At 40.4% G+C, this 19673-nt stretch overlaps 1 protein-coding gene across 3 annotated transcripts in view; it reads right to left on the bottom strand.

Moving 5' to 3' along the window:
- Positions 1-2478: 2478 nt before the first annotated feature.
- LOC121953469 (pleckstrin homology domain-containing family G member 3) overlaps positions 2479-19673 on the bottom strand; it is a 45278-nt gene continuing 28083 nt past the window's right edge. Inside the window, exons 4-19 of one of the 3 annotated variants that reach the window (XM_042500594.1) lie at positions 17081-17181; positions 14459-14528; positions 14321-14367; positions 14065-14215; positions 13543-13674; positions 12205-12387; positions 11665-11757; positions 11235-11321; positions 11115-11145; positions 10793-10894; positions 9864-9896; positions 9046-9056; positions 8408-8692; positions 6869-6985; positions 4436-5888; positions 2479-3928 (exon numbers count right to left, since the gene is read on the bottom strand). In XM_042500594.1, the coding sequence (XP_042356528.1) occupies positions 3261-3928; positions 4436-5888; positions 6869-6985; positions 8408-8692; positions 9046-9056; positions 9864-9896; positions 10793-10894; positions 11115-11145; positions 11235-11321; positions 11665-11757; positions 12205-12387; positions 13543-13674; positions 14065-14215; positions 14321-14367; positions 14459-14528; positions 17081-17181 (3564 nt within the window). In that variant the 3' untranslated portion in view covers positions 2479-3260. Of the gene's footprint in view, positions 3929-4435; positions 5889-6868; positions 6986-8320; positions 8693-9045; positions 9057-9863; positions 9897-10792; positions 10895-11114; positions 11146-11234; positions 11322-11664; positions 11758-12204; positions 12388-13542; positions 13675-14064; positions 14216-14320; positions 14368-14458; positions 14529-17080; positions 17182-19673 lie in introns of all 3 variants that reach the window. The other 2 variants (XM_042500593.1, XM_042500595.1) reach the window with 2 other exon arrangements.

Genomic DNA, 19673 nt, shown 5'->3' on the forward strand with positions numbered 1-19673 from the left:
TCTTCGAAAATAAAACAAGACGATTATATTTTTTGCACAAATCTAGGCAGAAAAAAAACAAGAGGATTAGTTATTTATGAGCCAGATGAGGTGTGATGCTGCTGGCATCTGGTTTAAGTGCGCGACTCCAATTGCGTCTTGAACTACACGCCTGTGGTCGGTGTCACGGGCTGGTGTGAAGCGTGCAAACACACACACAAGCTGCGAGTTCTGGTTAATGGTTCAAAATAAAAGCACGCGTTTATGAACACCATTACAGGGAGAGCTAAGCAGTGATCGCGCTTTTATGTTAAGGGATGGCCTTGCAGACTTCCGGTGTCAGTATGTGTGTATGTGTGTCTCTTTTGACGCAGCTGTTGAAGGTGAAGATGATTCAGATGAGGCAAAGAGCGTGCTGGCTCTACCAGGGCTCTCAGTAATCGGAGGCACCAAGGCTGAGCTGTGCAGTCATTTTGAATAAAAGACAGAGAGCACAAATTAATAAAGACATACACACATGCGCCCACCTCATAACACTGACACGAACTAATCCAGCCTGACTGCACATTTAGATTAAAACTTGGGAATCCAATCTTTCCCTCTGTCAGTTCAAAGAGTATTAATTTTTAAACAAAACTGCCCGTGCACAGCCAATGTGATCGTCAGGTGCTGGTTGGTAGAAAAGACATATAAAGTGGGAAAAACAAAGCAGACCATCGCACATTGAATGTGTTTACTGTGATTTATTCAGAACGAGCGACGCGTTTCGCCTGTGGCGCCTTCAGGTTCGCTCAGCGAAATAACACGAGCATTCACAGGTGTGCTCAACAGTTAGGCATGAGTCACGTCACAGATTATCAACGTCGCCTCTGATTATTTTACAATATATGAATAACATTTTCAACAAGCAAAGATCTCGTGATTGACAATAAACACATTGTTACTGTGATTTAATCCGAATCACAGAAGCTTCCCTTTTTTCTGATGAAATTGTGTAAACTGCCACTCTATTTTCTCAGCTTCTTGTTGTTTTTGATTTCTACTATGTTGTAAATATTGTTGTATTTACTGTGCATCATGAGATCTTTGCTACTTTATGGGCCTTGTAAATATTATGTTTTTTTATTGTTCACTTCTGAAAATGTTATGTGATTCCGAATAAATCACAGTAATATTGGTGTATTTATTGTGAATCATAAGATATTTTGCTTTTTGATAATGTTATTTATATATTGTAAAATAACGAGAGGTTACGTTGAGAATTTGTCACGTGACTCATGCGTAGTTATTTAGCACACCTGTGAACGCTTGTTTTATTTTACTGAGTGAACCTGAAGAAGCCACAGGCGAAACGCATCGTTCGCTCTGAATAAATCACAGTAAAGTTATTCAGTGTGCGGTGGTTTATTTTGTTTTCCATTGTTAATTTTGTATTTTAACCAGTGGCGCCCACAGATTTTTTTTCATGAGGGGGCCAGATAGGGCCCCAGAAAATCTTGGGGTGTCACACCAAAATTAAAAGCCATGACTGAATTTCAGGAATTACCATAATTTATAATTTTTGGGGCAAGTTTTTAGGTAATTGTACTTTTCACAGATTTCTTACTAACCTCTGGAACATTTCTTCTTTTGCTGCTTATTACCTTCTTCCTATCTTTTTTAATAAAATAATGTCAATTTGGCCAGGTCTCAAAGGATTAAATAAAGAATTTGATTGTATTTACATATTTTCTAGGCAACTTTTTGTGATAGGAATTAAAAACTCGTCCAATACAGACGTCTTGTCCCAAATGAAAGACGGTTGAATTTAGTGCTTTAAGCAAATAATAGCCCGTGCTATTAATTGAAGTTTTACGGTATCTATACCAGCTGTCATTGGGCGAGAGGCGGGGCACACCCCTGACGGGTCGCCAGATTATTGCAGATCCATCAATACATGACGCTGTTATTTTGCTGGTTTGAGGTTTTGCTGTTAAGTGGCCAAAATCCAACGTCTTTGTAACGTCAAATAACATTTAGTTGTAAGATATGGTGCCCAAAACGTGACGTCTGCAAAATGCCATGATGTAATAATCCACACTATGTGAAACTCTAACATCATCAGACATATAAAATATCATCAACCTGATTTTCATTCCAACCAAAATAGAATGTCTGTCTGACGTAAGAGTCCATCTGACGTCATATTGACATCTGGCACCAGCTGGAAAAGAGTATATTGATAGTAAGAAAAGGAAATATTTACTGGAAACAAGGGTTCTCAAGTTTAAGGGAGGCTCATTGGTACCCGCAGATGAAAGTTTCATTCATACATCTCTAGGTAAGAGTTCAAGGGACCCCTTTGAAAATGGCCATGCAAGTTACCAAAATTTAACCTGAAGTAAGAGCGTTACTTAGCCTCCCTTTTTGACAAGCTATGCTGACATGGCAGGTACAAACGGATGCCCCCCATTGGATGATGTACTATACTTAAGATGCATGACACGTTAAAGAGGGGACTTATGTGAACATTTACCATTTTTCTTTTTATTGAAAATATGGGAAACTTTAAGTATGAAACAATATATTTTCTGGAATGGAAAAGTAAAAAGGGATTGCTGCGGGTCAGTATTTACATGAGGCCAATCTCTCCCAAATATACAGTTTCATAAATAATATTTAAGAAAATATACAACTTATTGATAGCAATAAAGCTCCAGTGATACAGTATGTGAAAACAGTTTTAGAAGCAGCTACAGTAAACGTGGAAGCAAATTAATGCTGTGACCACATGCATTAAAAGTCAACAAATGTTAACAGGAAACCCTCTTTGGTGTATGCTCAGAGACTTTGCTAACAGCACAGCTCTCTTGTGAATGACAATTTAGCTCCTTTTGCTTTCCCCTGAAACTCCTGCTAACAGCTTATGTGGTTAAATGATAAAAGTGCTATAGTGGTTATAGCAAGAATCACCAACAGTGGGAGGGAACCAAATAAAGTAGAACCTAATCTTCAATTGATACGGGGGACAATATACACATTTTTACATAAAACTTGTTTTGTACAGTGCAGGCAAGTACCCAATGTACAAATATTGCAATACAACTTTTTTTTTAAGTCAATATGCTTTCCTCCAATGGAACGCACCAATGATCAATAACATCCCTTTGTGTTTCACTAGTCAACATCATCACCATGATCCCTATACTGAGACGGGAAAAAAGGGAAGCTGTGAAGTATCAGGTAACTGGCAGTTTCCACGTGAAAGTCCCTGATCATAAAAATATACATAATTCACATGTTCATGAGCTTGTGGTCAAGCTCTGGAACTTCTCTCGTAAGCTTTTCACTAGATTACTCTCTGTCATTTTCCCTAGGGCGGCAGACTTTGTGGTGCAGCCCGTGCCCTCCTGGAGAACATTATCCCCATCTTTGCCAGTTTCTCTCATTACCAGAGACAGCTGACTGGCTGTGTATGAAGTCCTTGCAGGCTCCTGAAGGTTTTGTACTTCATGGAGTGGAAGAGACCCGAGCATGTGGTCCAAGGAGCTCCACCTGCACAGCAGGGGCTGAAGCTGAGGCTGGGGCCAGTCCTCTCCCACAGGACACCTTTCCTTGTATGCTGTTTCTGTCCTCGGACAGTCTGTCACAGCATTATGAAGGTCAGAGGAGCTGTTGTACTTGTGTGAGCAGCCATTACACCTGTTTGTGCAGCACTCTAGCATCCCGTTTGGGACTGTGCAGGCACGGGTTAGTTTTGAGGAACGGGAGGTGTCTGTGTATTTGGTGCGCAGCTCCTGTACGTCAGGCCAGTGGAAGCTCTCGGTCTCTGCCAGAGGGCTTTGCGGGCAGGTAACTGTGCTCTGGGAGCTGGCTCCTGAACTGGGCGTGTGGACCGGGCTTGGGGAACGCTCTTCACGGATGACCGCCTGATTGCATGCGCTCAATGGCAACCTCAGGTTGGGTTTACCTGTACAAATACACAAAAAAATCCCAAACAAAATTCAAACTGATATTTTCAATGAAAACTGGTCAAAATGGCTTAAATGTGTGTCAACTATGGGCCTGATTTGGTAAAGCCGTAATACATAGATGTTATGGGCATGTTTTTCAACTTCAAATATTTTTTTAATTTCCCTAAGTGTAGAATTAGTACTGGTTAATTAGAATGTGTAAGTACTTTTAAAATACACTCACTTTTTTCCAGGTGTGTGTGTATTTATTTACATACTGTATCTATGTGTACGTATGCAATGCAGGCATGTATATGCATGTATATATGTATGTATGTTTGTGCAGATTTTGTTTGATTTTGTTTTTGATTTATTTCAGGTGTGTCTTGTGGACACGTATGTATAATTTTATTTTCCATGATCTTTAAAAGAAAACCGAACAAAAAGAAAATTAAAAAAAAATAGCTATGGAGAAGGGTTACTGCAAAAGACAGCAACATGGCAATCTTTTGCGTTCTATTTACCCTTTTTCTTCAGTTGCGTCTTCTCCTCGAGGACAGCAGGCATATTCTTGAAGCTCTGCTGATTTGCTCTTTCTCGGCTCCTCTGCCAAACTATTGGTCGGTTATTTTTGATGCGCTGACTGTACTGACGTGCTAGCTGGAACACCTTGTTTTTCATTTTTCCCATGTCTTGTAGGATCTGGTCCTCGTCCATACTTGTTCGGAAGCTAATGATCTTGGGTAGCTGGCCTTGGTTGACTTGGCTCTTGTCTTGAGACGCAGAGTCCTGACAGGATCCCCCCTCCACTGCTGGAAAGGTTGTGGTCGGAGATGAGACGGAGGAGCAATCTGAGGTAGTGCCTATTTCCAACTCCTCTAAAACAGGAGGTGTTTGCCTACTGGTTTTAACACTCGAAGACTCTGAACTGGTATCTTGAGTCACCTCTAATCTTGAGTCACTAAGTTTCTCCTCTGCGATGTGCTGGACTTCCTGGCTCTCCTCGTGCATCTCCATGTCTCGCCAAACCTTTTGCATGTCTGATGAGGGTCTGAACTCTTCTTCTGTGGTCGAGGAGGCATCAGTGATGCTCTGAGATCTAGCCTTGGCTTCCGCTGGTCTCTGTGGTTCAGTCTTTTGATGAGCATCAATGTTGCGACTCTTTTCCAAACCAGGAAGGTCGAACACAGCCCAGGAAGTGGGGCGGTTCCGAGAGAGGCCTTTCCTGTGGACTGGGACTGCCTGCTCCTGGGGAGTACTGTTAAGCTGTCGGCTCAGGTGCCGGACCAGACCTGCTGGGATATAGGAGAGACTTTCCCTGCGCTTGATGCTAAAGTTAGCATCTTGGTGTTCGGCGTGCTCGTAGTATCTTCTGATCTTGCGGATGAGGAGGCGATCTTGTTTAGACAGAGTGGACCTGCGTTCCGCTTCAATAAGGGCATTTAGTGCAGTATCCTGTGCAGGTGTTGACAGATTGGCCTCTGAGGTCACCTGAGGCTCTGGGGAAGAGCTGGCAAACATTTCAGTCTGTTGCTCCAAGTCCATGCACGCCGAGGGGCTTTTGAAGACGTCATTATCTATTGATGGCGACGGGCAGGCGAGGGACCCCAAGTCCTCTGAAACCAGACTGCTCCGCCTGGACAGGCTGGTGACGAAGCGCTCAGCTATCACACTTGCCTGGTCCAATACAGAGGAAGGTAGGATGCTTTTATTGTCTGAAAGCACCTCCTCTTCCTCCTCTGAGAGCTCCCCGTTGGTCAGTACACTTGTCTCCTCCACATGGAGACCAGAGGAATCACTCTCCCCTTCTTCCTCTTCTCCAGTTTCTCTTGAGGTATCCTGAGGTTCTGGTGTGTCTGCTTCTTGTTGCAAAGGGGAGACAGGAGACTCAGGGCGTGGGTAACAATGCTCCTCCAGCTCATCCCTTTTGTTTTCTCGAGGGACGCAGTCTAGAGTGTACAGCTCCTCCACAGTGACCTAAAACATGATAGGAGTGTTTGCAAAGTGGTTTGTAATGAGAAAAGATACATTATGATGGTGAGCTTCATAATCCATTAACATAATGGACCTAGGCACATTTATCTCAAGCATGCAGAATTAATGACGCATGCCCATTTGAGCTTTATTACTGTTACCTATTTCTATGTACAATATGAAACTGTAGTAAAAATTAAGCAGACTGTACTGTTTGTATTTGCAGCCTGGTTACTAATGACCCCTTCCTGGAACATATCTGTTACCCTTTAGTGAGTTAAACCATGAACATTGCGACATTTGTAGCTCTAACAATGTTCATAGTGCTGATGTCACCCTCGATGGCCATTAATCTAAATTTGTTTCCAGGTGTTGCCTGCCTGTTTTTGGAGCACTAGCAATTGCAAAAAGTGCAGCCTGGAGCTGTGTGCTGGAGATAAGGTTAGCAAGAGAAACAACCTACGCTCTGCTCAGATGCAGGAGCTGTTTCACAAAGTTACCATGAGAAATCAGGTACTGCTCAAAAATACAATGTTGCCTATCTCAGTGGGAGTACTGGCGACAGGACAGCAGTGTGAGAAGATGAGTGTGTGTGTTGCATTCTAATTTCCAGGATAACAAATAGACCTCAGGCCCTAATATAGCTCCAGGCATGATTCAAATAGACCTCAGAGAAACGCTGTGCTCATGGCAAAGGGCGCTTATTAGGTAGGAAAATTAGTGAAATTCTGAATGCAGTATTGCAGAATTGAGTCAGCTCGATCTCATTCACAGAAAGAATATATAACAACTGCAAATAGACTGAAAGTGTATGATTCAGAATATACAATGGTTAGAAAAAAGGCTTTACAAAAAAACTAAACAATAACATGGTTACGAGGAAAAATGGGCGTTCTTTAACAGAGGGAATAAATGTCACATGTGGCCTCAGAGACGTGTGTGGAAATGAATGGATGCATGTAAATTTAAACTTTAATAAGTACCTGTGTGGCGTCAGTTTCTTTCACAGCCACATCCACATGTTTTTCCTCCTGCCTGTGAGTTTCTACCTCCTCTGTCGGTGTACTTTTTAGTTCAGCCAGATCTCTGGTCTGATCGTCCTGGAAGAGCAAAACAGAGCTTTACACTGAGTTTATATTCTAAACCATCCTAGACATCACACTAAGAATCTGTCACAGTGGACAAACATTTCCTAGAGACCTGGTTTGTTTTAAAGGATTATTTCACCACCAAATTTACCATTTGTACATTATTTACTCACAGCTGTTATGCTGAATTCATGAAGACAATTTTGTTTTTTTTGCGTTCCACCAGTGAACGAAGGATGGAGAGAATTCTTTATCAACTGAAGTCATAGTGTCAAAGTCTTTGGTGTTTTAAAGGATTAGTTCAGATTTACCAAAGTAACACAATAACAAAAAATACTGTATGTTCAGAGAGGTAAAATTACTATTTTTGTAAGGCTTTAAAAAGATCATAGATAAGTTTCCCTTTAAATTCAGTTCCCTGCTGGAAAGAGATGGTTGTTTGTGATGTACTGAGCATATACTGGATAAATGAAACTTGGATTATACCGCTTGAGCCGTGTGACAGTTTGTAAACAGGTGTTTTGACATAGTTTTGCAGTTATTAAATGCTCCTCACTTCTCAATTTTTAGTTTCTTTGTTCACCATGGAGGCATGAGACACAAGTACATTTTCTTCATGGATTCAACATTAAACAAGGTGAGTAACTGAAACACAAATGATCATTTAAGTGGTGAAGTATTCCTTTAAGGTCAGCCTTTAAAATCTCTCTGTTAATAAAAGTCTTCCCCTTCTCATATTCAGAAACAATCAAGGTATGACAATTAACTTAAACAAGGGCTTTCTAAATGTGAATATTCAGACAGGAATATGTTTATCAAAGAGCAAAGCCTTTGCTATTATAATGATCATTTAATTAGATGACAACTTTGAAGTCAACAGCATTTAACAGGGTGCATTAAGTCACTGGTTCTAATGCAAATGCAGGCAGGGTTTCACAGAATAAGCTTCAACATCAATCATGTCCCCAAAATGCACAATCATGACACACGGCACACTGCAGTCGCATGGATGAGGAAAACATACAATCAGAACATGCACAGTGGGATGACCCTCAACTCCAAAGCAAAACAACAAAAGCAAAGGCATGCACCAAGTTTGACTTTTAAGTTTCACAGTGATGCAGTTTGGAAGAACTTCAGTCCATGCACTTCAATACAATGACTTCAACCTGAGGCATTCAACATGCACAGTGCAAATGGAAGCAGGTGTTAGTTGGTTCTGTTTATGATGAAAAAAAAAAATGTGAGGGGCGATTGCCAGCGTGGGAGAGAGAGTGGCAGGGAGTATTGGTAAGCCGGTGGAATGGAGCAGGAAATGGGAAACCCGTGGGTGGCAGAAACCCTCACCGTTGTGAAGTGAGTAGAAAGCAAAGCCCTGGCTCTATAGTGCCAGCAGGAGATGGCTGCCAGTACTGAGCTGGCAAAGTCGGCTACCTGGTCCTCTCCCATCAGTATATCTTCCTTGTAACTCTCCCCCTCCTCCTCCTCCTCCTCCTCTTCCTTTGCCTTCTCCAGCCCCCCCTCACTGGGTGAAGAGCCCAGTTTCAGGTCACTGTCAGTAGGACTTAGCTGCTCCAGAGACTCCCTTCTGGGAATCAGATCCTCCACACATGGCCTCTCAGCCTGGGGCTCGCCAAGACTGGAGGCCAGCGTACTGACACTAGTGGCAGGCTGTAGGGAGCATCGCTCCCCCAGCAGTGCACCCTCACTGTCTGCATGCTGTAGCGTGAAGTCATAGACATGTGATTTGTTATTGTAAGGCCAGTGCTAGAGTCATGATGTGATTGCAAGGCTGTAAATGGAATGGATCATAAAGCTGCTTTAGCTTTGGGTGAGATATGATTTTTTTGTAATCCAGGGCAAAGTCAAAGTATGTTCTGGGAAGATAAGGTTTGTACTTTCTCATTTTTCGGTTGGAGTTCTTTTGCAATTAGAAGAGAAAGTTTGAACTGCTGAGTCAAAACCATATCTCACCACAGCACACTGACCAAAAAAATTCTTTCACACAACAGAATGAAAAAGCTTATCAAGGTTTATTAAAAAAAAGACTACATTTTTATTTCAGAACTTACCTTCAAAACAGCTGCATGGAGAACAAAAATAAAGAGGACAGATAAACAAAAGAGAATGTCAATAACTCTGAAAAAAAGCATGCATTCAAGACAAATATTACATGACAAAATAACTTTAATGCCACATGCATCTTGTGCAATTATGGTCAGGGCACAATCTCTGCCTCCACAAGAGGAGACTGAGTGAGGCACTAGTTAGTCTGGACCAGACTTAAGGGAGGCTTTGTGATTAGATAAATACCAATTAGAAACATATTCCTCTCAGAGGCTCAAACTGGACATGATGCAATTAGCCAGGATGTGATGACCTACTCGCTCACTAAGATGGGAAGGTTGACATGAAAATTGCTTCTTCATTACATTGGTTTGAAAAATTGATGCGAACTGGGAGCAAAGGAGAACCGAGGACAAGAATACAGAGGTTTTCTCTTTCATAATGGCCAATTACAGTAGAATAGATGAGAGCAGGGAGATGGGATCTGAAGGCAAGGCTGAATTTGACTGTTGGAAAGAGCTTGTTTATGATGCAGCCTTACACCAATGTGGCATATAATTAACTTCATTATGGGTGAGGCCAGTGGAGTGGGAGTAGGAGTGAATGCTTGTCTTTTGATCCATTTTCCAGGTGTCTTTGAGGGAGAACAAAGCGGAAGTGCTATGGGCACAGGGTAATAACCTTGGTAGTGGGCTGTGGGGACAATAGGCAAATCCCAGACTGTTGATCAAACTAACCCAGTACTAATAAATCTGCTCTTTTAGCTGCTAAAATCATAATGAACATCCACTGAAATCACCAAAAAAAACTACAATGTACTGACCTTTTGTGCTCCTTATGATTTGTTTTGCAGGCTCTAAAAAGACAAAAAGTTGAAAAAGACAATGTTGTAAGTGACAATAAAAAAACTGCTTCACCCACAAAATGATAATATCAATTACTTATCTCTATAAACAGATATCTGTATACACACACACACACACACACACACGCACACACACACTCCCACACACACACACATATATATATATATATTGGTTTGTAGTCCTTTTATAATCTGAGTACTGTTAACCAATGACCTTTGAACTGCAGGCAAACTTGGTGAAACGCATTGGCCGAAACACAATCTCAGAACCAATCAGCTATTGTCTGCCAACAACTTAGCTTTATATTAGATTTTTCTAAAATGTATATGCAGATACTTGCGTTCAGTACTTCCAAAACACATGCATTTTCTCTAAAACTTTACTATTTAAAGCACCTCTATATAAGAGCAGTGCTCCTTGGCACGTGCATATTTTGAACTCTACTTTCCTTCTTGTCTGCTCTTCCGTGTGTTAGACTATTTGAGTGTTTTGAAAATTAAGATTTTAGTAAAAATGCATGTGATGCATGTGATTAAGTACTGAACATATGACTGGATAAATGAGACTTTGATTATACTGCACGTGTGAGAGTTTGTAAACAGATGTTCTGATATGGTTTTGCTGTTGTTAACTACAGCCCCCTATGACTCCAATTCATCAATAATTTTCTCTGTTTCTGGATTCGTTGTTCACCACGGAGGCACCCGAAAAAACAAAATGTTCTTTGTGAATTCAACATAACACAGGGTGAGTACTTGATATACAAATGATCATATTGTGGGTGAAGTATTCCTTTAATAACCTGCTACACTATTCTATTAATGCTCCAAATATTAATACAGAACAAACAGACACAAATAGATGTATGAAGAAGGGTTTTCTCAACCTGATCTCCTTCTCCCATTTCGCCCTCCAAGATGGAAGTCATCAGCTTGGCAGGACTCTGCTTTCTTGAGCCTCTCAGGACTATAGTGGTACTTCCCTGGATCTGAGCAGCAGAGCGACACGTCATCACACTCAAACGGCAGCAATTACAAAAACAATTTTCTCCACATGGATGGATAGATGGGTTATGAGCTACACTTTCCTGGTAAATTCAACTGCATTCCACATTTTCCACTGAAAATTAACCACCCTCCTCTTTTGTGAGCAGCATCTTAAGTTGCTATGGAAACTGTCAAAGTAGTTACTCTATTTGTAAGACTTACAGTTAGAATTGTCCAGGATAGCCTCTTTTGCCTGTAAAAAAAAGGACAGCGTGTTTAAATACAAGGCGTTTCATCAACCGAGAGGAATAAAACCCCTAGTTAGGGACGATGTTGTTTAACCTTCTGTGGGACGATGGTGTTGTGGTTCTCAAGGATGAGCCTCTTGATGTGATGGGCCCAGAGACGCTTCTCTTCGACTGACTTGGCCTGGAACAACAATCACTTGTCACTTAGGAAAGAGTCATTGATGTTGATCAAGATACACCAGACGCATACAGAATAGAGATACATTACATTGCAAACCACTGACTCAAACACAGAAAAATGATTATTAGAAAAACAAGCATGAAATTCCTGTTTTTTCCTCTATTATCTAAATAATTACTTTAAAGAATAACCTCAGGCGTACAAAAAAAGAGCCTTATTAATAAACATCATCAGGCCACAGCAGGAGTTTTGTGATATTGCTGCACAGCTGATGCAATATAATGTGTTCTGTGACTGTAGTGCAGAAGGAAAAAGGTTGACAGTTACTGGTGTTCACATTTACCTGCACTGTATGGGGTTGCTTCGGATGCTTGAAATGGATGACACTGAAGAGCAGGGGATCCTTGGCACTGTCAAGTAGCATTAGGGTGGAGCACTGCAACCACAATGAATGAAGTGTTGTATTGAGGCTTAACCCAACTGCTACAATTTGCTCCCTTATTAAAAGTTTTAATAATATAAATTGTGTGTATTTTAACAGAAAATATGACCCTTATGTTGCTCACCAATATAATTCTTGTCACATTCATTTTGTAAACTCACCACCTCAGAATTATAATGTTCTATCTGCATTCTGAGCATTTTTGAGATATTGAGCTGAAAAGTTTGAATTCAAAATAGGATAACTGATATGAAACCTCTTGTTTTCTATATAAAAAGTCCAAAAATGCATATATCTAAACATCACACACAATGTTAATAAGTTGTTACAGACAATTATATAAATAATAACTTTGACAAAATTGCCAGATGGAACCTTATTATTCTAAGGTGATGAACTTTTAAATCACTAATCAATAAAAAAGAAAGTCAAAAACCATACCGAGATATGCGTCTTGTATACATAGTGCTCCCCTCTTTTCTTGGTAATGAGGAGCATCTTTTCGAAGAGGAAGAGTGTACGAGTGTTCTTCGCCCGCAGGACATGAAAGGTGCCCTCCAGCACCAGCTCCCCATAGGTGGTCAGGTCAGGACCCTTCCAGTTTATCAGAAGAGACTGTATCTCCTGAGGATGCACATAAAAGGACAAAGCCCCACGCAAACTGAGCCATGTGCCTTCAGTATGAGAGATAATAAATGCCAGCCATGTGTTAGCCTTTATTTGTACTCCCTATAATGTGCTTGTAGAAAGAAAACCAGGAAGATGAACTGGCCTCTCCGTCAGTGACTCAAATTGGGGAAAATGATTCAAAACTATTAGCCCTCACTTAAACATTTAACTAGAGTCGAGGAAAGACATATAGGTCAATATCAGCTTGGAAATTCTTGGAAGACTGAGATCTTTCAAACACATCTATATGCAAGACATGGACGCAAATACATGAAATAAATCAAGAAGATAAATTAATTTGGGCACTTCCAGAAAAAGCAGGTAGAGTTAAGGCTCTGACATTCTCGCTACATTCCAGGACCGGAGCAGACTGTCATGCCAACGTGAACGTGCACATGGTTCTATTCATACCACAACTGAGGCTATGCATTGATCTGCTGTTCTATGCATGCACCTTTCCTTATCCACACTCTATTCCAGTTGGTGGCAGTGATGCACCATAAGGTCTTTTTTTGCCAGCTGCCATTAAAATTAAGGAGACGAAAAAGCAAGCGTGTCAGAAAAGAAAATAATAATCTCACAAAAACAAAACGAGCTCTTATGTTTGTTGTTTTTGGCTGAACAACAAAAAAAATTAAAAATACAAAATATGATGAACAACCGCTTAATGAGACATGGACCAGGGACAGAAAAGACAGTGCACTGGTGCAAGAGATGACAATAGGTTGTTACTTGACCATGCGCAGCCAGCCCACTTGCTATACGGTCAGTCTGCATGGTCACAAACTTTTGGCTGCAAGCGGACATTGATATGGGAGTCTGTGCGGACCCTTGTGGACATGGGTGGTTGATGGCATTTATGTCACGTGAACCGTCACAGACACAGAAGGTATAAATTGGCCTTTACAGCAACACTGGACAACATGAGAAAATCAGAAAGTCTCTGAAGAGAGAGGAGAAAAAAGAAAGACAGGATGTGACAGCGATGCTGATCTTGCCAATGTGCCTTGACTGAGGATATTTGTACCGTCTGTAAGCACTGCACGGCAATGACATAAATACACATTTTCAAGGGGATGTTGGCATGCATATGTGGTAATTCCATCTGACCTGCACTCGTACAGCGTGTTCGTGTTTCCTCTTCATATCGTTGATATACCAGGCCACTCCGGTCATGGTGTCTATGGCTTCCTGAACCACCTCATAGCCCTCCTCGTCAGGGTCAAAGTGCTTCACAATTTCCTTTAAAAAGAGATCAGGGACGGTTATAATTTCTGACAAGGTCACTTGTTCAGGGAACTAGTTAAAGTAGTGTCCAAACAGTGTGAGAAGTATTGAAGTATTGAAAATTGTCTGCCGTTTCATGTTTTACCTCGTAAAATACTTACTAGCATTACTTACTAGCATTTAGTCTCTAGACTCTTAATAATTCATTAAAATAAAAAAACGAAACAAAAAAACAGGGCAGATAATCACCCTATGGTTGAACTGTTCATCAGTCACAGGCAACGTGTGATACAAGTTTGAGAACTTGTTGTTATTCTTGTAACCATAAATCGACCACAGCCTTCAGGCTGCATTTTTGAAAAAAAGTTGTGATGAAGTAAAACAACCTCTAAACACATTGCTTACCTGAAGCAGCAGGTGATACTTCAGGATCCTTTGGACTGGCTTTAGTAGATAGGAGCCCAAGGGTAGGGAGCGCTTCAGAGCAGCCTGCCGCTCCCTAAAGAACTTGGCCAAAGTTTTACTCCTCATGCAGTCGGTCAGTGCTGCCACTGAGCTGGAGGATGACATAGAATCATATCAATCACAATTCATTTGTCCCTCAAAAAAAACAAAAAAAAAACAAAAGTTGAATTAAAAATAAATATTTCCAGGCACTTACTTGGGGTAGTTGGTGCAATACTGAGTGTATATTTCAAAATATTCACTCTGAAGAAACACAAGTCAGACAAACACATCATTAGTGTTTATTTTCATGATTATCACTTTAAATCAACAGGAGCATGACAGTCCCTCTCACCTTATCTACAAAGCATCGAGCGACGGCCACAGGGTCGTTCTCACACATGTCTAAGGACTGAAGCAGTTCACTGAAATGCAGAAACACAACAGACTTACTAACCTAAATTCTTTGTCTAGGAAGGAAAACAAAAACAGAAGAAAACCATGAAGGAAGGAATAATGATGAGAGGCAAAGTAAATTCTAATAGTTTCTCTGCGAGATTTGTCCTTTATTATGAAAAATCTGCACTAGATGGCGCCATACACTACTAAATATGACCCACGTTGAATGTTCAGACTGAGCATGAAAGAACATTTGATTTGGAATTCTTTATGCACAGGCCGATCAAAAACAAGCTCTATTCACAGCTTGGGAAACTAAAACCAGAGAGTTGTCAGGTATTTCGATGATTTGCGCGGTGATGACATCAACTCAATAGAATGTGCATTACTTAAGGGAGGATACATGAAGGGAGGGTCAGTGTGGAAAAATACAACTGTATAAATAAATCCCAAACATCACCAATCATGACAAGTACTCTGCACAACACAAAAATATGAGAATCAAACACAATTTATCACACTGCATTATTTAACGTAGATCAAAGACAATGTGGCTCTACCGAAACCGACTATAAGCAAATGTGTCAACATGTTACAATGAGAAAATTATTGTGTTGAGATTTTTTTCTGACACACTATCAATATTTGGTCATACAGCATGATTGTTTTGTCAATATTTGAACTTGGATGAGGGTTGAATGTCAAAAAGAAATTGAATTTCCTGGATAAAAGAACAGCCGTTTGTCAAATAATGAATTCATTTTTACGTCAAATGTGAGCTAATGACACTCCAAGATGACAGATCCAGGCGAGGCCAGCCAACTGAGTGTTTGCATTACAGCAAAGTAAGTAACTGTTATCAGAGCATCAACTATACATACTGTAGCGTGCAGTATGTATAGTAAATGGCTTGTCCTTGACAGTGTCAGCCCTGTTGACATTGAATAAACCTTTTTAAAACTTTTAGTTTTTTTTTTTTTGAGACACTGTATCAAAAACAATCTATCTTGCAACAAAAACTGTTTTTTTGCCTTCTGCAAATTGGAACAACTCTGTTGCAATATTAAGTAAACGTGTAGCACCTGTTCACAGGCTGACACAAGTATTTTTCCAGCTAAACAATGCTGTGATAAAAGACAGTATCACTATCTTTGCTAACTTAACGGAAAACACAGCCTCCCACCCAGTGCAATGTGACAAGAAGTAACAGCCTGATCTCTCAGCAAAGGGCAACACATGACCCTTCAGTTACAAAAATTGTCCGAATCTGTCTTGTACAGCTGGTTAGAATTTCATTAGAATGTAATAAAAATCAAATCATCCCCATTTGTGGTTCAGGGCTGTACAATAGCCTTGGCATTACAGGGAGGCTCCTCGCTGTGAGGGGAGGCAGGAATGTTAATGTGTGTTTTGGCAAGCAGTGTGGTCAGCAATAAGTACTCGCTGACATAAATGTAGCTGCACCACCATTTCCCTGGCTTTCTGCTATCTGCAAAAGTGTTTTTAGTGTCAAGTGTGGCGCTCTTTTGTTTCTCATTACATCCGTTTTATGTCTGTAAAAGAAGTATCAGCAGCAAGTGAAATAACAGCATGCATTCTTAACATTCTTCCACTATCTTACAAAGAATATTATATTACAGACATATCAAAATATATGAAAACATTCCTCCATTAAAGGAAGTGGACTAGACACGAATGAAGTGATCTCCCTTATGATTGATCACAGTCTTTTGTGCTTCGCCAGGCTACCATGAATGGAAATGTACATCATTATAAAAAATGGATAGGGATTATAGGTTTGGCTAAAGAAGTCCAGTGTGAAGGATTTAGGGAAATATATTGTCAGAAATGGAATATAATATGATGGGTTTGCTTTCTAAGTGTATAATCATCTGAAGAAGACATCACAGTGTTTGCGTTACCTTAGAATGAGACATTTTTTCTACATACGGAGTGAGTCCTCATCTACAGAGATCGCCATGTTGCACTGCCATGTTTCTTCAGTAGTCCAGAACACACAAACCAAACACTGACACTAGATAGGGCCATTCATGTTTTTGCATCAGCCACTGTAGTTCACAGCCCCTCAGCAGTGAGTGTCGAGAGAACAATTTTTACTTTAAAACTACTTTATTCAGTGTTTTTGCCCATTTAAATCACATGGTCTATTTATTTTGGAGAGGAAAAGACCTCTGTGGATAATTCAGTTCTCTGTAAAAACCTCCTAAACATCTGGATCTTGAGTTACCAGAGAAAGCAGGTGAGCACACATTAGCAGGTGCTGGGCTAGCAGCCCGTCTCTGACATGCCAAACAGGATAGGAGAACCACTGATTTATAACATGAAACTGCTTTATTCAGTTTGTTTACCAGTTTTAATCACCTGGTCTGTTTGTTTTGGAGAGGATAAGACCTCTAAGGATTATTTGGCTCTTGTTAAAAACCTCCTGAATAATTAACAGTAATCCTCACCACTATATACTACTAAATCCCCCTGAATCTTACACATTGTTTCATTAAAACATTATTTAGATTAGAACTGTTGTTTCTGTGTGTTTTTAGGTGTAGGCGTGACTTACCTGTTGAACTCATAGATGTCCTGTATGTTTCCAAACAGGGCCCAAACTTGCTCTGGATGTATGGGAAGATTACTCAAATCAATAATGTGAGCCAAGTAATCCTGGAAAGACAGCAGAGATAGAGTTATATATAAAGTTGGAGAAAAAAATGAAAGGTCATATAAATATTTGGTGACATTATAATTCAAATGTCATACAGTCACTTCCAAATTCTTATCAGTAGAGGGAGCATGCATGTAGAAAAACAATATTCTCCTTGTGTTCCTGTTACATCCTCTATGATGTTATCACATGACATTTAGTTTGACAAAGTGATTGTTACAGTTGTAACATGTGCATGCCATCTAATGTACATCGTGATTTCAGTTTTTCTGTTTAAAAAAAGCAGGATCACTATAGTAATTCATAGACAGCTGATGTGATCTTTAAAGGATCCTTTTAAGGATTTGTTCCAGTAGACTAGAAGCCAGTGTGACTGTCTGGAAGAGTCTGTGATACCCAGACCATAAACATCAGCACAGCCTGTTCCCCTCCCCGGATCAGACTCCCCCCGGACCTCAGGAGTAATCAGACATAGATAAAAAAATATAAAAACACAGTAATATGCCAAGTTCTGGGTGATTATCCTCCCTCTTAGTCAATTACACACTCATGTGGCATACAAACAGCTCCAAACAAGTGGAGGAGTACGTTGACGAGAGACAAACATGCACACACGAAGCGACTATATAAAGAGCATACCAGTAAACAGCTTGCACCCAGCCTCCCAGACAATGAGGTGCAAATACACACACACACACACACACACACACACACACACACACACACACACAGAGACACACACAGACACACACAGACACACACACTTCACAGTCCTGCCGGGAGCCCAGATTAAGAGTAGAGTCATCACTTCGCACTACTGAATGAACTGCAGTCGGTCATGGATGGAGAATTCCAGTGCAATGAGAGCAATGCTGACTTGCAGTCAGCAGGGCGTCTCATAGTCTCCTATAGAAAGTAGTGTTAATACCACAAACACGTGACCTTTTGCATGGTGTGAGAGATTTAATGCTATATATGGAGTCTCCTAGTTTACAGTGCCGCAAGCTGTGCTTTATTAAAGAAAGGGTTACAACACATTTTTGCCAATGATTTTTCAAAAGCTTTCATTTTACCTCATTTCAATGACTTTATTAAAGTAATTAAAAATGGGTAGACTTGTATAGCAGTCCAGCCATTCACTATTACACATGCATTTCTTGCTTGTTAGACAGTCATGCTACCAACTAACTGCATATCCCAGTGGGCTTGACCAGTACATATGAGCACTTCACGAAATGTCAAGGCTGTGCCTTTTCTGAGGGGATTCAGTAGACGTCAGTGCAGTTTGATGTTTGTTTGGATGATAATTTTGACAAGTTGAAATGCATTTATTGCTTGTTAAACAAATGTCTGTCTCACAGACATGTCTAATAAATTGCAGGTTGATTGTTGTCATGTACTGTCTGTCTTCCCCAAGTGAATCAGTGATCCAAAAAGGGGGGCGCGGCCTTAGCAATGATGTGATGCCATGATGCCAGTTTGGAGTGTTTACATGTAGAGTTTCTGTCACAAGCAATCTGATATTTAAAAATGCCAAGTTTCTGCTTTTTGTGGAGTCCTTTGTCAAATAAACAAATAAAGAGACACACCCAAGCACTAGATTTTAAACTAATAGAGACAGGAACATATTTTGCGGGAAGTTAGATATGTTTTGTGATTTTTATGAAAATATTTTCAAAACATAACAAAAAAATAATAATTTGCCCATCCTGAAAACTTTTCCAAAACATTCTCCAAACCATTTAAAGACCTGGAGAACAGTTTTTCACAATTTCATAACTTTTCCAGGAATTTCCTGATCGTGGGAACCCTGTGAAGAATAAGATGAGGGGCTTTTTTGTCATTATAATGTTATTATGGGTCAAATTCAAAATATTTTTTTAAGTGTTAAACAAGAAAAATACTGACTACTGTTTCTACCCCTGACTACCATTTCTTTCTGAATCCCACAAGCATAGACCACATTCTTGTTTCAACAATGCTGAGTATGATCTTTCTGGGTGTGTTCAGGCCAAGTGCTGTGGATGCCTTTACACATGCGAGACCAGCTGGGTCAAACAGCTGTTGTCCAAACCTTATCTCATGGATAGACAGTTGAGATTCGAGAGTGAGTGATAGATCTAAAGACGAAGTGGACTTTGCTTCAACAGCTGCTTGTGAGTTCAGTGTCAATATCAAGAGGAAGCTTTGACTTATTTGCTAAAGAAACAATGCCAAGACGAAGTAGGACTTTCACACATCTCTGTCACATCCAAGGCCTGGTGTGAAATTAAAATGAGCTGCATGGGATCGGTCTGATGGAAGCCATACTGTGATCAAAAAAGAATAGAGGGCACATCTGTATTAAAATGTGTTCCCACAGTGTAGCCTATGGAAAACCCAATTTCTCTCCCTTTCATCTGTGTTATTTCTCCAGTTGGCGTAAGATGGAGGTGTTTGTGTTGGCTGGGAGGGCCTGAGAGCTCAGGCTGGGCTGGAGCTAGCTGCAGGG

This window comes from Plectropomus leopardus, chromosome 14, assembly GCF_008729295.1.
Source record: "Plectropomus leopardus isolate mb chromosome 14, YSFRI_Pleo_2.0, whole genome shotgun sequence".
NCBI classification, from domain to species: domain Eukaryota; kingdom Metazoa; phylum Chordata; class Actinopteri; order Perciformes; family Serranidae; genus Plectropomus; species Plectropomus leopardus.